The sequence below is a fragment of the Rissa tridactyla genome, chromosome 1, assembly GCF_028500815.1.
Source record: "Rissa tridactyla isolate bRisTri1 chromosome 1, bRisTri1.patW.cur.20221130, whole genome shotgun sequence".
NCBI lineage: Eukaryota > Metazoa > Chordata > Aves > Charadriiformes > Laridae > Rissa > Rissa tridactyla.
This window is the reverse complement of record NC_071466.1, coordinates 108,590,865-108,606,983: the sequence shown is the minus strand read 5'-3', so window position 1 is coordinate 108,606,983 and position 16,119 is coordinate 108,590,865. Positions and strand designations below refer to the sequence as shown.

The 16,119-nt window shown below is 36.1% G+C and overlaps 1 protein-coding gene across 1 annotated transcript in view; it reads left to right on the top strand.

Moving 5' to 3' along the window:
• The window catches only part of NCAM2 (neural cell adhesion molecule 2), a 302,573-nt gene that overhangs the window by 249,195 nt on the left and 37,259 nt on the right, over positions 1 to 16,119 (top strand). Inside the window, exons 13-14 of the mRNA XM_054211746.1 lie at positions 5,473 to 5,592; positions 7,481 to 7,602. Coding sequence (XP_054067721.1) covers positions 5,473 to 5,592; positions 7,481 to 7,602 — 242 coding nt within the window. The remainder of the gene's footprint in view (positions 1 to 5,472; positions 5,593 to 7,480; positions 7,603 to 16,119) is intronic.

The window sequence follows — 16,119 nt, the reverse complement described above, 5'->3', positions numbered from 1 at the left end:
ACTGTACATTTTATAATTGTCCCATAGATTACTTAATCTTTTCTTTTTAGTTTTATTTCAACAAAAATAGGTACCAAAGGTAATCCTCTGTATGACTGTCGGGTGCTGATGCTACTTCTGGTTCAATTCGTATATCTGATATATCAGAATCCTACCCAATATAAATAAAAATTAAATATATGGAGAAAAGGAGCTTAACAGGACAATTGTGTTTTAGGGGCTGTACACAAAATATTAAATCAATTTTTGTCAAGTGCATTTTTTATATCAACTACTGAAAAGTATTTTTTAAGGAAATTATTAATGTTAGTGAACATTATATTATCTTAATTATACCTGATCTACCACATGCAATAATTATACAATTATAATGCAAAGAATGATGGAAATTCCTGACAGAGCCATTCTCTCTGATTTTTAAAATGGTTGCATTTGTTTCTAAGTATACATTTTAGGGAATGACTTAAGGCTTGATCCTGTCTCTATATATATTAATGGAAGTTATGCCCATGATATCACTGGCAGTAGGATTTGATACCATTATGCTTTTTCAGATAATGTGCAACTTGAAATATTTTCATTATTAAGTTCATTTATTTATGTTAGTTGAATCCTGACATTATAGCCAGATGCTGGAATGAGTATTTATGAAATTAATTGTTATTTGGGCAAGGCAGACAGATGGAACTGAGACAGTGCAACTGGTTTTGCATATGAATAAACATTTTGCCTATGGTGTAGCAAAACTCTTTTTCATTTTTTTCATGTATTTCTCCCCTTTCTCCCCTGTGGCAATTTCTAACTTCATTTTTTCAACACTTCTGTGAGCTAATTCTGTGAGGCTCAGCTAGAAAAAGAGTTTCATAGTCTTCCTCCTATTGTGGACAAAACTGTGTTGCTCATGCCAGGCAGACAGAGGTTTTGGGAGAAGTTCCTCAGATTGTGCGGCATCTACAAAAGTCTGAGATATTCATACAGAACCTTAAAGCTATGCTACCATAGGTTCCTCACCTTTCTCCTCACATGTCCTACTACCATAGATTCCTCATTGCTCTCTTCGTGTGTCCTATTCTTCTGTACTTAAAAGAACATGAGTCAACATCACAAAGAGAAACCTGTTTAAGCTTCATAAAAATACTGTTCTGTTTTTCCTCTGAGATTCAAGTATTTCCAGGGGACTCAGTTTTTCTTTGAGAGTAGTAAAAAAATGAGCTTAAGGTGCAGAAAATTCTGCTAAATCAAAACACTCCACTTGTTAACCTGCACAGTATTCATTCTGCATTCGGTCTGCATAATAACAGAGATTCAGACTAGAGGGAAAGAAACAGGAAAAAAAAATCCTAAAATTTGTAATACTCCTCTGACAGAAATTTCAAACTGCTGCCACTATCTGAAATATATATGAGTGACTATGATATTTCAGCAATGATATATCTCAGGTACTTTGTTTCAAAATAAATTTATATCTTACTTTAGTTATATCGGACATCCTCAAGGGATTGAATTTGGAACTGTAAGAATATTGTTTTATGCAACAGGTAGCTCTCTGATAAGAACAATGTATTGATATGATATTTCTCTTAATTAACCTCCTATAAGATTTACTTTGGGACTAATGTGCTGTAACTGTACTATTAATTCCCCTAACCTTCCTTGCTTTGGTGATGGCTTATGTAATATATCAAGTCCTTAGAAATTTCTGAGGTAGATTTCCTTTGGTGAAAAGACAATTTAATAAGTCAGACATTTCCCCTCTCATTCTACTGTAATAAGGTAATATAAACAACCTATTCCTGGACCAGAAAAGCAGCAGGGGATTTTTGTTTTGTTTTTACTGACTCAGATTTATGGTATAATTTATTTCACAGCAAATCTTCTGTAAGATGTTGTTTCCCTATTGTTCATCTTGATAGTAGTTAAAATTCTGCAATAATAAATTGAACTTTTCTAGCCGAAATGCTTATACCCTGTATTTTAAATAGCATGGTGTTCTGCAGTATTGTCTATGTAATGTATATTTTTTATGGCTTTTTCTCTGTACTGTGTTTGTCCTTTAATGTTTTAGATTTACTTGCAAATTAGAAGAATCTGTATAATAAAAAATAAGGACTTTATTTTTAATGTTGCTTAAACTTTAGGATTCTTGCCACAGAATAGGTTAAACTGAATTTTGTTATTTGGTAAAGCTTAATTCTTTTTGGTTGTTACGTTTGCTTTAAAGTTCCATTCTAGAAAATTAAAAAAACTATGTTCCTTGCAAACCCTGTCAAAAAAGCATTTATAATTTTGTTTTAAACTCTCTATACGGTATATGAAACCAAAACCAAAATAGCTGGTAGCTTCTTGTGTCGTGATCTCCTCCAAGGGTACCATGTGATTTGCAGCCTCCCTGTCGGTGTTCTTACAAGTGGAAACCGCTAAGCTCCGAGCTGTTGTGCACCATGTTAATTGAGCCCAGCATTACCTGCAGAGTTCACAGGAGAATCTTCTGTTTCTTCCTCTTTGGAGTATTTTTTCAAAGTCTGCTCCTCAATGTAACCAATCACTATGTGAATAATCCCAGAAAAACCTGTTAGTCTACAAAATTGAGTTCTTCAGATAAAGCATGCAGATATTGTGATTAGAAGAAAATATGAAAACAGAAGCAGATAGATAGGACAGGCAGAAAAAGACTGAAAATTTTCAAATTACATTCTGAAAGATATAAAGGAATTTCACTTTCATTATATTTGGGACTTGATATATGCCCTTGAATATGGCAAGGGCATAATTCATACATACACTATGCAGTGAACTGATTTTTTCATATTCATATACAAAAAGTGAAAGTCCTGTATTTCCTGTCAGAATATTATTTAAAATTTTACAGCTAATTACTTTAGTGATCATTGAAAATCGTATTCAAAATATCCATTGTGGCCAGGGATTTGTAAGAAGTTGCATTTGTATATGGAAAGATGAATAAGCTGATTTTATACTTAAATGACAGATATGTATCTTAAAAAAAGAACAACAACAAAAAAAAATAACCACCCCACAAGTTTACTAAGTATTTTCTTCCATTCTTAACTTCAAAAATGTACAACATTTATCAAGCAGGGAGTTTTCACTACTCTTAGATTGCTTTTAAGCCTTGCATTTTTCTCACATACTGTGGAACAGTTCCTTAATCTTACTTAATTATTCTAAATATTCTTTTACAACTGGAGTATTTAAAGTATTCTGATCAAGAATGGTTATTTTCTTCATTTTCCAAGAGGACACAGTTATACATATTTTTCCTGTGTATAAAATGTATCCACATTATAGCATCACTAATACCAGGTGGTTTCAGTTTTTGAGGACTTTTTATGCTACCAGATTTAGTTGGGTTAATTCCATAAATGCATTTGTAAGAGTCACTGTATCTAGATGCACAGTGCTGTGCAGGGGATTCTAAAGTAGACACTGATTCTTTAAATACATGTATAAGTAATTTTATTCATTTAGATAGGCCCCAGGAGTCACTCAAGTGTTTATAGAATCAGATCCTTAGGTTTTATATAGTTAACACATTTGCATTTTATTAAGTGTAGGCTCATAGTCATGCTTTTATGTTGTTTAAATTTTAAAAACATTTACAGTAACACTAATTTTTAGTATGCCCTAAGGTTTATTTTTACTGAAATTATTCAGCCTTGGAAAGTAATCGTGGCTGAAAGGCAACTCAAATATTGCTACAGCTTGATATAGGCTTTAAGTTTTGTCTTACCATAACTGAATGTTATATATCAAAATCCTTCCCTTCTCCAAATTGAATTCTTATTCTCATGATGGTACTTTATTTTTTCATGACATGGTTATACTTTAAATTTTGATATTTTTAAATCTCATGAAGATGATAATGCTAAAATATGCCGGAAGACACACAATTCTACTGTTTTGTTTACAAGAAAGCACTTATCATGTTTCAATGGCAAATTCATGCAAAGTGCTTAGAGTGTGAAATGTAAAAGTTACTATTTTTTCAAAATTCGTTAAATCCCTTTAGCTCCACATGTAATGGGACCTCTGTCTTTCTGCTGCAGAAACTAAAGAAAGAAAATCTAATAAATTTGGACTCAAAAGAATAACAAAGAGTACTGACAGAAGTAATTATACTTTCATTAAATATATAACTTGAAAAGCAAGCCTAAAGCAACTATTAAAACACTCTTCTATAATGAAAAAACCTAGGGTCCCTGGAGACTGAAAAAGAGACTACTGGTTCTTTCTCAAGACACTACAATGCGGTATCCTTTCATAAGATAATACAGCCCCTGCTTTTCTGTGCAAGACAAATATTGATGTGCTTCGAGTGAAGTCCATCCAATTTATGTCCATTTCCCAGTATGAATCTGACATCTGGAGAGCTCATCACAGAGCTAGCAAGCATGCAATTGCGGTAGCGGCAATAAAAGGAAGGTTTCTTGTAAAGGTGGGGTAATGATCCAAGAACTCCATGTGGATTGAAGTTTCCAAGTGCATATTCAACATTGATAATAGTAATGTACAGTACGATGGTAAAATATAATACTGCATTCCCATAAAGGATCCTGGAATCCAACATCCTTCTCCTAGAGTTTGTTTCTAGACTTGTTGCTGTACATAACAGCAACAATATTCTTAGTGCTGTGCAATATTCTTTTTGGCAAGATTTCCCGCCTTTTCTATTTCTGGTAGAATCATAGAGATAGGTTCAGGCTGTGTGAAATATTGTTGCCAGGGATTCAGTCTTGATTTCTGAAAGCATGTCCTAAGTTCACACCTGTTTGCTTCCCAAATCACTTTTTTGGGTTATAGCTTAATATGCATTTCCATACACCTCCTCTTAAATATGTACAAACATGCCTAATTCACTCTCAGGTCCTTAGTAGGACTCTTCCCTTGATCGTCGTAACTACCTGTCGTTTAGGTCTTGAACATAGTGTTGAACTGGCAGACCATAGCACCAGTAATTCACCACTAATGTGCATGTAGCTGCATCCAGAAGTGTAGAACGAGGATAATTGATACTACTTTCCATGAGAGAAAAACGGCAAGTTATGAACTGTATGAAGGTTGGTTCAACATGCATCAGATGCCCATTGCCAGCTAGGAGAAAGGAAACTTCCATAGTTTTTTGCCAGATTTGTATTTCCTGTGCTCACGTCCTGAACATAAAATATCAATTGCCATCAAAGTCCATAATTGTTGCCTATGGTTTCTGTTACACTGACATTAAATTCCTTCAGAAGCATAACTTGCTCAGTCACAGCAATGATTTTAGGCAGATGAAAAAAAGGGGACTGTTAACACTTAGCAAGAAAGCTAAGTTTGGAACCATCGGACCATTAGAAAATGGAACTCTAAGTTGCAAATGAAACAAACAAATTATGAAAGTGCCTGACTTTTTTTTTAGATTTATTGTGTCATCAAATTTTTTTCCCATATTTTTTCTTTCCTTTCCTTTAGCAATGGTTGTTCTCAGCAATTTGGAACCAAATACGACCTATGAAATCAAAGTAGCTGCCGTAAATGGAAAAGGGCAAGGAGAGTATAGCAAAATTGAGATCTTTCAGACTTTACCTGTCCGTAAGTAATACTTGTGCTATTAAATGAAAATATAAATGAATATAAATATTCTTCTTAGAATATTTTATCTGCAGATCAGCTAATAATTTCAGGTATGCTTCACTGTGGATAATATGTTTTATATTTATACGTTACCTCTCAGTGTATAACGTCAGTCTTTACATTGTTTCTCATAAATCATGTTTTGTTCCTCGTTCCCTCCCCCCCAAGCAAATAGCATGAATGAACTTAAACTGGAGAATTTATCCCGTTACCCATATTTTTGAGACTTAGGCAAACCTTTCTTTTGCATTGAAGAGCACAAACCATGAAAGATATTAGATTAAGGACTTTTTGTGATTTACACTCAGGGCATTATAGATATCTATGAGAAATGAATTGGCCCTTTTGGGAGACATTTCTTCAGCAAACTATGCTGCCACAAGTTTTGTAGTTATGAAGCCTCAAACAGAAATCTTAAACTATGGAAAAATTATGAGAATAAATTGTTTTAACTATGATTACATGCAAATGATAAATGCTATGAAGGTATTCTATATTTGTAATATCTTTTATAGACAAGAAATTCAGATTTAAATATTAAGGGCTAATGAAAAATATTTTTCTCAAATTACTTTTAAATAGAAACAATAAATTAAACACAGAAGAAAAATAAAGGAATTATCAGATGGCACTGTATAGTACTCAAATATATATTGCAAAATTTATTAGCAAGTATTACTAGACTAGTGTCTCATAAATCTGTTGCAGCTGAACTGTTTTCTGAGTAGCGTGTTAGTCAGTATAGTTAGGAATACTGTCCCTAATGGAATGAATAATACAAGTTGCGCAAAAGACTGGCAAAAGACTACAAAGAACATAAAATATTTCCATGTTATTACAAAATGTTCTTATTGATACGTTTCTTCTGTCCAAGACCAGTAACTTGTCAGCTTTCAAATTCCTTTTTTTTAAAGTATATGCATATTCTAAATATATTGAACGACAGATAAAATAATTTGCTGTTATTCATATGGAACATCATACCTAATAAAAAGTGATAGAAACTGATAGAAATTATATATATGTTATCTGATAGAAAGCTATGCTATGTTGAGGTGCAAGTCAATTTATCTTTACCATGATAAGGGATAAACACAAATATTAAAAATATTTCTAAAGGAACTGAATCTCTCTAGGTAAATGCAAATTTATAGATATTTTGAAGATAACACTTCAGTATTACAACACGTGTTCACTTAGGATCTGACTTAAAATTTATAGAAATGATAAATATTCTGTGAATTTCCATTAGCAAAGTGGCTTAAGCTGGTTATTAACCCTTCAATTGTACATGTAGGAATATTTTTATCCTTTCATTACAGAGAAAATTGGTTTTGCTTTTGGAAATCTTATTCTTCATATTTATTCTTAATATAGTCTACTCTAAAAGTATGTAATTTTGCCTTGGCATATTTATTGAACAGTTAATTTACCTGATATCTGTATTACAATTAATTCTTGCACATAGGACTAAAGCTCGTGCTTAAGGTTAGTCTTAAAATTCAGTGTGACGAGCAGCTCACCAGCCTTGCTGAACTGATGCCTAAATCATTTCTGAAGTAAATTACATTTCAAAGCATCAAAAGTCAGAAAGTCTCAAAGAAACTAATACTTCTTTCATGCTTGACATAATTTTGTTTCCTTATGTGAGATAATTAATCTACATTAGAACATACTTTAAGCAAAACATTTAACACACTTATTATGGATGTTCTGCAGTGCTTGGAAGGATCGTATTCCTTTTAAAGATTTTGATTAATAATCTTGTGGACAAGCTCCGATCTGTAATTTAAGACTTATCTTATTGCTGAATTTTTATTAACTACTATTTTTTTCCCTTGTTTAGGGGAGCCAAGCCCCCCTTCAATTCATGGGCAACCAGGAAGTGGCAAGAGTTTTAAACTTAGCATAACTAAACAAGATGATGGGGGTGCGCCCATTTTGGAATATATTGTCAAATACAGAAGTGTAAGTATTTCAGTCAATCAAAATAGGTGGGTTTTGCTTAGTAATATCTGCTTTTAAGAGACAGAATGTTAATATGATTTGAAATGTAACAAAATGATTGGGATTTTTTGCAACAAAAGAAGATATAGTATAGTATGTTTTCTCTTGTGACTACGTTGCTAATGCCACATTATATAAAAAAAAAAGGAAAGAAAAGCACCTGGCTCTTCCTAAATGTATCATTGAAAGTTCATTCTAACAAGAAAACTATATTCGCTGGTTTCTTAGGTGGTAAATGAAGAACATTCATGTTCAGCTCTCAAAAGTGCGGTACATTAGCAGACATTAAAGTTACATAATTAAGGGTTGTTTGGACAGCAAATTATTAACCTGTTACAAATATGACTGTATTGATATATAGCTTTCTAGAGATAGAAAGCTATATTCCAGTGCTCCTTATTAATTTTAAATGAGATTAATTATCTGATCATGTTTCATATTTTCTGTCTTTCTAGATTCCACAGGTCAGCTTAAAAAAGCCAAATAACTGGCAAATTGTTCAGACTTTGATGACTTTCAGTGTACATATCAGTTATTTAACAGCCATCATGCAGAGTTTACTTGTCTTCTGTCACCTAGAATCTGATTTGATGTTCTCACCAAATGTGGCAAGTTTAGAAAGCAGTCTTTTCTGCAATGGGTTATTTCTTTTTCTATTAAAAAAAAAAAGTGTTATTTTTTTAATTATTAAAGTAGCTAAAATATCCTTCATTTCCTGATATACTGCTTAGAAATGATTGGGTTGAAGAAGTAACTATACAGCTAGCAAAAACAATGAATTTAATTAAAAAGTGTGCGTTTTCTAATAATTTTGTGTTCCATTAGGAAGATTATAGTACTTTTATCTGACTCTGACTAGACCCAGTAAAAAGACATTTAACAGAGTTCAATAGCGTATTTACATGGCAGTTTTAAGAGTCTAAAAGAGATTGGGAATGTTAAATGACATTTAACAGAAGATAGTGAGAAATGTATTTAACAGAAACAAGAAATCTTTGAGAAATTAAATGCAGAACCTCTTTTAGTGTTCCCAAAACCCAAATCCTTATTTTGTAATAGTTTTTGTCACATTTCCTGGCGTTTCCTAGAACGTCACTTTTTGGTGATTTTTCTGGGATTATCCAAATGCTAAACCTGGCACGTAAAATGATTTTCCGAAGCTAAGTATAACCAAAGAAGATTGGTAGCTCCAAACCAATAGAGAAAAATTTTGTAGAGCTTTTAAGAGTAGCCTGAGGGAATAACCAGCAGTTATTCTGATATCACTGATCCCTAAATCTTGATTGACCTTCTTAAATGACTTTCAGTCCAGTGAGTACAGTTGTCATAAAAGTAATTGCAAAGAAGAGAGAAGGTAGTAAAATATGGAGTACAAGATACAATGCCATTTTGTGGGTTTGAGCTTCCTAGTTAGATTGCAATGCCTCTAAGTATTTATAACTAAGAGGATAAGAAAATAAACCATTTGGATTTCATATATGCATGCAATATATGGAGTTTAATCTGTTTCTGTGATTTAGGCAAGCTAAATTATTTTGGATCTATCCTGTATATTTTTGGAAACCTGATTTTGATCTAGTGTTTTGAATAAGGTACAATATTATAGTATAAAAGATCACTTTTAATTTGTGTTCTTGAAAGATAAATGTACAGTTTAAGCAGTAGCTGGAAACTTAACAGGTTACTGAAGAAGATAGCTTTTACTTGGACCTCAAATCCATATCTCCTTAAGCTTCCGATTGAAAAAGCAATTTGACTAAATTAAAGGCCTTCTTGCAACAAAAAGCACAATAATTTTTTTGGTGTTTTAATCAGAATGAATGGATGCTATTTAAAGTTCTTAATTATCTGTTGACTGCTCCTCCTCTATCTTTGCCATTGGTCGTGTTTAATTAGCTTTCCTATAACTCTTGCCAGCCTCATTATTAGCACCTGGACCAATGTATTTGCTTGCATCTTCAAAGACCGTATAGGATAACAAGCTAGACATCAGTGGCTTTTTCTTCCTTCTGTTTCATAACAGCTTATGTCTTATTAAGAGTCAGTTCCCTCATATTTAAGTTGTCTACAGATTTTTTTTTTATTATTTTTATTTTTTAAATGGGAGAAGGACAGCCTTTAAGATATTATAGCAATAGGCAATTGTAAATTTTCTTTTTCTGGAAATCATGTGTTTCATTCTGTCAAATGTAGCTTTCTGAACATCAGTTTATTCATATTATGGGTAGAACTTACTAACTATAATCAGATAATAAGAACCTTCATGTTTTGTTATGTCTTCCAGAAAAATTGGTACTGTGCAATTTTTACGAGTAGCAGCCTCAAATTGATTCATGCTGTTGCACAAAGAAAGTCAAGACAATCTTACAAAGCTTCACTGATGGAGCCTGGAGCTGATGTTGTACATTGACTTCAAAGTTACCTTAGGAAAGAACAGGGGGAGAGAGAGAAAGAGAAGGGAAAACTGCTCCCCAGTAGCCAGCCAGGAAGAGCAGTGATGGGGATTCTTAGACAAGCATCCTGTCCAATGCAGGAGATGACCCTCTAACAACATTTCTCATAGTAACTGTGTAATTTTAATGGGGACCAACTCAAGCTCCCCTCTGGTTGTTCGTGCTTATGGTACTATTAACGTTGGTTAATAGTTAAAAGGTTAACATGATCGGTTGCTGGTGTTGCACAATGGATGTTAAGCTTCATGCATGCAAAGTACTGGGGAAATATGTACTGAATTTTTGAATAGCTATTATCTGTTGTGTTATTTACCAAGTACTATAGTAATAAACTAAAAGGTAGAGGGGAGGGCTGAAGAGCTTGTGCAAACTAAGGGGAAGGTGAGGAGATGAGGAAGGGGCACTTGATACAGACAGGAGACTGCAACAGCAGTTCAGGCCAGGTGGGTGACCAGGCACAGACCTGCAAGAGAAAGGCAGGCTACAAAGCAGCCTTTGGAAGGTATTACATAGGTTAAGCTTAGCACCAGAAAGAGCATGCAAACAAAGTGGGATCACCATACAGGTATAATCACTTACACATGACCCACATAGTCACAAGCAAACTTTGTGCTTACTGCTCAAGTGCATTTTGACCATGGTGGATATTCTGTAGCTGCACCTTGTAATTGTGAATTTGTGCTTGGTGCACAATGTTGCCCACTGTTCCCCGAAAATATGTATCAGTCTATTATCTTGAAGAGATTTCTTCCCCGCCTTCGGTTATGATTTTTGTACCTGTTGTGGTTTAACCCCAGCTGGCAGCTAGGACCACACAGATGCTCGTGTAGTTCTTCTCTCTCCCCTCAAAAGGGCAGAGAGAACAGGGAGAAAAGGAGAGGGAAAGGCAGAAAAAAAGTCTAATAGAACAATAACAGAAATAATAATCATAATAATATAAAAATAATGATGACACAAGTCACTCTCACCACCTGGTGAATTGGTGCCTTCCTGAGGAGTTGATTGCAGATTCCCACACCCCACCAAACCCCCATTTATATACTGAGCATGATGTCTATGGTATGGAATATTCCATTGGCCATTCCATTGTTCTGTCTAGACTCCTTCTCAGATTTTATGGGAGGTTGAAAAGAGTCTTTGAAAAGTATAAACATTGCGTAGCAACAACTAAAACAATATTCATTGTTGACATTCCTTTCACAGCAATCACTAGAAATAAAATTAACTCTTTCCCAGCTGAAACCAGGACAGTACTGTATCCTGAATTACTTCATAATGCTTAAGAAGCAAGTATTAAAATAGGCTTCTTGGTAATTACAAAAGGGAATTCTGTTTCTATACTTACAGGTGACAGAATGGAACAGTAAGCTAGAAAAAAAGAGGGTAGGGCCTTGTCTTTGGTTTTCCCTGGCATGTTAAGTTTGAGTAAAAATTTGGAATTAGAATGAAATAATAAGAATATTCATCTTTTTTAAACTTATAGGAAGAAGCAAGAAAAATTGATTTAAATTCTATTTGGAAAAACAATAACAGCATTTCATTTATTTTTTGCTTTTATGTCCATAATGATGTTTGGAGGAAACATTAGAGAAGCGACTAGTTTTTGCAGGCCTAAAAGTTGTTCACTATGTTGACCTGTGACGGTGTTACTAATAATGCTCTGAATTTTGGTAGTGACAAGTGTTCGATTGGTAGATTATGTTCTTCACTTTTGACTATGTTGATGGAGGACTGTGTTCATTTTGTTGCTTTATGATAGGTTCTAGAACAAAGTTCTGTAAATACAAAGCATTTAAAAAGAGATAATTTCTCAGTTACTCCCACTCTGAGATACCTACCATAAAACAGTTAAATGTTTTTGCATAGAATCATCGAATGGTTTGGGTTGGAAGGAACCTTAAAGATCATCTAATTCCAGCACCTCTGCTGTGGGCAGGGACACCTCCCACTAAGACCAGGTTACTCAAAGCCCTATCCAACCTGTTCTTGAATATCTCCAGGGGTGGAGCATCCACAGCTTCTCCGGGCAACCTGTTCCAGCGCCTCACCACCCTCACAGTAAAGAGTTGCTTCCTAATATCTAATCTCAATCTCCCCTCTTTCAGTTTAAAACCATTACCCCTTATCCTATCACTACACTCCCTGATAAAGAGTCCCTCCCATTCTTTTCTGTAGGCCCCCTTTAGGTACTGGAAGGCCGCTATAAGGCCTCCCTGGAGCCTTCTCTTCTCCAGGCTGAACAATCCCAACTCTCTCAGTCTGTCTTCATAGGAGAGGCGCTCCAGCCCTCTGATCGTCTTCGTGGCCCTCCACTGGACCTGTTCCAACAGGTCCATGTGCTTTTTATGTTAGGGGCTCCAAAGCTGGATGCAGTACTCCAGGTGGGGTCTCACCAGAGCAGAGTAGAGGGGCAGAACCACCTCCCTCGACCTGCTGGCCACATTTCTTTTGATGCAGCCCAGCATACAGTTGGCTTTCTGGTCTGCAAGTGCGCATTGCTGGCTCATGTTGAGCTTCTTGTCCATCAACATCCCCAAGTCCTTCTCCTCAGGGCTGCTCTCAATCATTTTCCACCAAGCCTGTATTTGTGCTTGGGATTGCCCTCACCCAGGTGCAGGACCTTACACTTGGCCTTGTTGAACTTCATGAGGTTTGCACAGGCCCACCTCTCAAGCCTGTCCAGGTCCCTCTGGGTGGCATCCCTTCCCTCCAGTGTGTCAACTGCACCACACAGCTTGGTGTCGTCGGCAAATTTGCTGAGGGTGCACTCAATCCCACTTTCCATGTCACTGACAAAGATGTTAAACAGCGCCAGTCCCAATACGGACACCCGAGGAACACCACTCATCACTGGTCTCCACTTGGACATCAGGCTGTTGACTGCAACTCTTTGAGTGCGACCATCCAGCCAATTCCTTATCCACTGAGCAGTCCATCCGTCAAAGCCATGTCTCTCCAATTCAGAGACAAGGATGTTGTGCGAGACGGTGTCAAAGGCCTTGCAGAAGTCCAGGTAGATTATATCAGTTGCGCTTTCCTTATTGATCAACGCTGTAACCCCATTGTAGAAGGCCACCAAATTTGTCAGGCACAATTTGTCCTTAATGAAGCCATGTTGGCTTCATGTCACCAATCACCTCCTTACTTTCCATGTTCCTTAGCATAGTTTCCAGGAGTATCTGGTCCATGACCTTGCTGAGGACACAGAGGTGAGACTGACCTGCCTGTAGTTCCCCAGGTCTTCCTTTTTTCCCTTTTTAAAATGGGGGTTGTGATTCCCTTTTTCCAGTCAGTGGGAACTTCACCGGACTGCCACAACTTCTCAGATATGATGCATAGTAGCTTAGCAATTTCATCCATGTCATCACATCCCTGAGAAGTTGTTGAGTACCTCAGCCTTCTCCATATCCCAGGTAACTAGGTCTCCCATTTCCTTCAAGAGAGGGAACACATTTTCCCTAGTCTTCCTTTTATCACTGACTGTAGAAGCTTTTCTTGTAGAAGCTTTTCATGTTGCCCTTTATGGCCCTGTCCAGATTTAACTCCATCTGGGCTTTAGCTTTCCTAATCAGATCCCTGGCTGCTCAGACAATTTCTGTATTCCTCCCAGGCTACCTGTCCTTGCTTCCACCCTCTGTAGGCTTCCTTTTTGTGTCTGAGTTTGTCCATTAGCTCCTTGTTCATCGACGCAGGCCTCCTGCCATTTTAGCCTGACTTCCTCTTTGTTGGGATGCATTGCTCCTGAGCTTGGAGAAGGTGATCTTTGAATTTTAGCCAGCTTTCCTGGGCCCCTCTTCCCTCCAGGACTTTATCCCATATTATTTTGCCCGGAGAGGCCAAAGTCTGCTCTCCTGAAGTCCAGGGTAGTGAGCTTGCTGTGCATCCTCCTCTCTGCCCTAAGGACCTTGAACTCCACCAATTCATGGTCACTGCAGCCAAGGCTGCCCTTGAGCTTCACATTCCCCACCAGCCTCTCCTTGTTGGTGAGAACAAGGTCCAGCATAGCACCTCTCCTCGTTGGCATCTCTAAGTTCCACTTTACCAGGCCAGATTCTTGGACTTCCTGTGCGTTTTAACACTATGTATGTTATCAACCATGTTTTGCACCTCGTGCAGTAGTTGTCCTGTACTATCCAGACCTGCAAAGCATCACCTAATGTAATGAATTCTTGGGAAGTCACTGCTTTAAACTATCAGATTGTCTTCTGTGAGGATTTCTTGATATTTTTTCTTGGCAGCTTTCAAGATAGTGTGGCATCTCCTACTCTTTTTTTATCACAGGGACCACCATAATAACAAGGCTGAGCTGAACTTTTCACTGAAACAATTCAAGGAGGATGGAGAATAAGGGAAAGGGTTGAAGTGGGTTAATCACTTTTCCTCACTTTTTATGAGTTCCCAGAGAATGTGATCTTGAGTACAATGTAAAATGACCATTATAGAGGTGTTATTTTCTAGACTAATAAACAGCTAGGTGCCTGAACACTGGATTGGCTTTACTTCCACTGTTTTCAGATGTGCCCTCAGTTTTTTGAGAAGTGGCCAAGTCATGGTAGATTGGAGTTTCACACTGCTTTGTTTACTCTTTTTTTGTCAGGGTATTTAGGTGCTTAGTTTACTGACAGCTGTCTTACAAATCTAGCTCTCAGACACTTTTAAGGTAAATTTGTCTGATGCTTATATTTAAATCCCATATACATCCAATTAAGAAATAACATTTTTCCGTATTATTTTTTTTTAGTATCATTAGTCTGTGGCATTGTGGTAGGTTTGTTTCACCCAAAGACTTATACTGGGAAGAGGATAGTGTGAATCTAAGGCTTAAAAGTAATGGAAGTAAGATCCCCAGAAATTGCTAGTTGGTTAGTCTCACAGCATCAGTGACCTTCCGTAATGGAGTATTTCCACATTATATGAAACAAAATGAACTGCAAATAAAGGAACAGTTTAATCTCTGAGGCTGTGGATCTGATTGCAGTTCCTGAAAATGTGCGTTTGTTGCTGGATATTAATGATACAACTGCTGATAATGATTATTGAAGACATTTATGTTAGCTCACCTCTCAAATTAGACTGTAGTTTGTGATTTAGATGTTTCTTTCATTTGTTGTAAAACACTGCTTACGAAGGACTTTCTATAAATTTTAAGCAATATTAATAATAGAACAGCCTAATAAGGTATGAACTATTCTTTTATAGTTCTGTTTTCTGCTCCTTAAGCTACCGGTTAAAGGATGTTAGCATAAACAATGAGATTTGTAGGAAGATTTAACTGACAGATTCTTGTGTTCTTATCCCTCTCTTTCCATTTCTACACTAATAGTAAAATAAATCTGGACACATTACTGAGGTCTACTTAGTAAAAAGTACTTGAAAATACATGTGAAATAACAGCTATAATGCAGAACATTGCAGTTCTGTTTTTTCTTTAAAATGCCAAGAGCAGATTGTTTTCTGGAAGACTTCATCTTTTTATCTTTAGAAGACGACAACTTGTTTTCCAGATACTTTCTTTATTCTTCTTCCGCCTAACTTGTGTTTGTCACTCTTCCTAAAATATTTTGCTGTCTTTGAGCTCAGGGCTTGAACTTTGTTTCATTTGTCTCAATCCACCTGGCTGGCTTCACTTTCAACTAAACTTAGGGTGTCACTTCTCTGGTATAGCATGCAAATATCCTGTTACATTTCAGCTCTTTCATTATTCTTCACCTGATCAAATGGTGGAACAACTGCCTTTTCACTTAATCTTATGTCTGCAGAAGAGCAGCCTCATACAGAAATCTGTATGGTTTTCATTCCAAATCTTAAGCTTATTCTATTCATCACATATAATTCTACAGTTTGGTTTCAAAATTTGGTCATATATCTGTTTGCAATGCTGTCTTGTCCACCCGCAGGAACCATATTAGCCTGAATCTTTATTTTCAAATATTTCTTCTCCTTCTGTGATTCTGAACCTCTTTGGTATTCCCCAGTTGTATGTTCACACAACGAGATCATGTGTGGATCTTCTGATTTCTCTCAT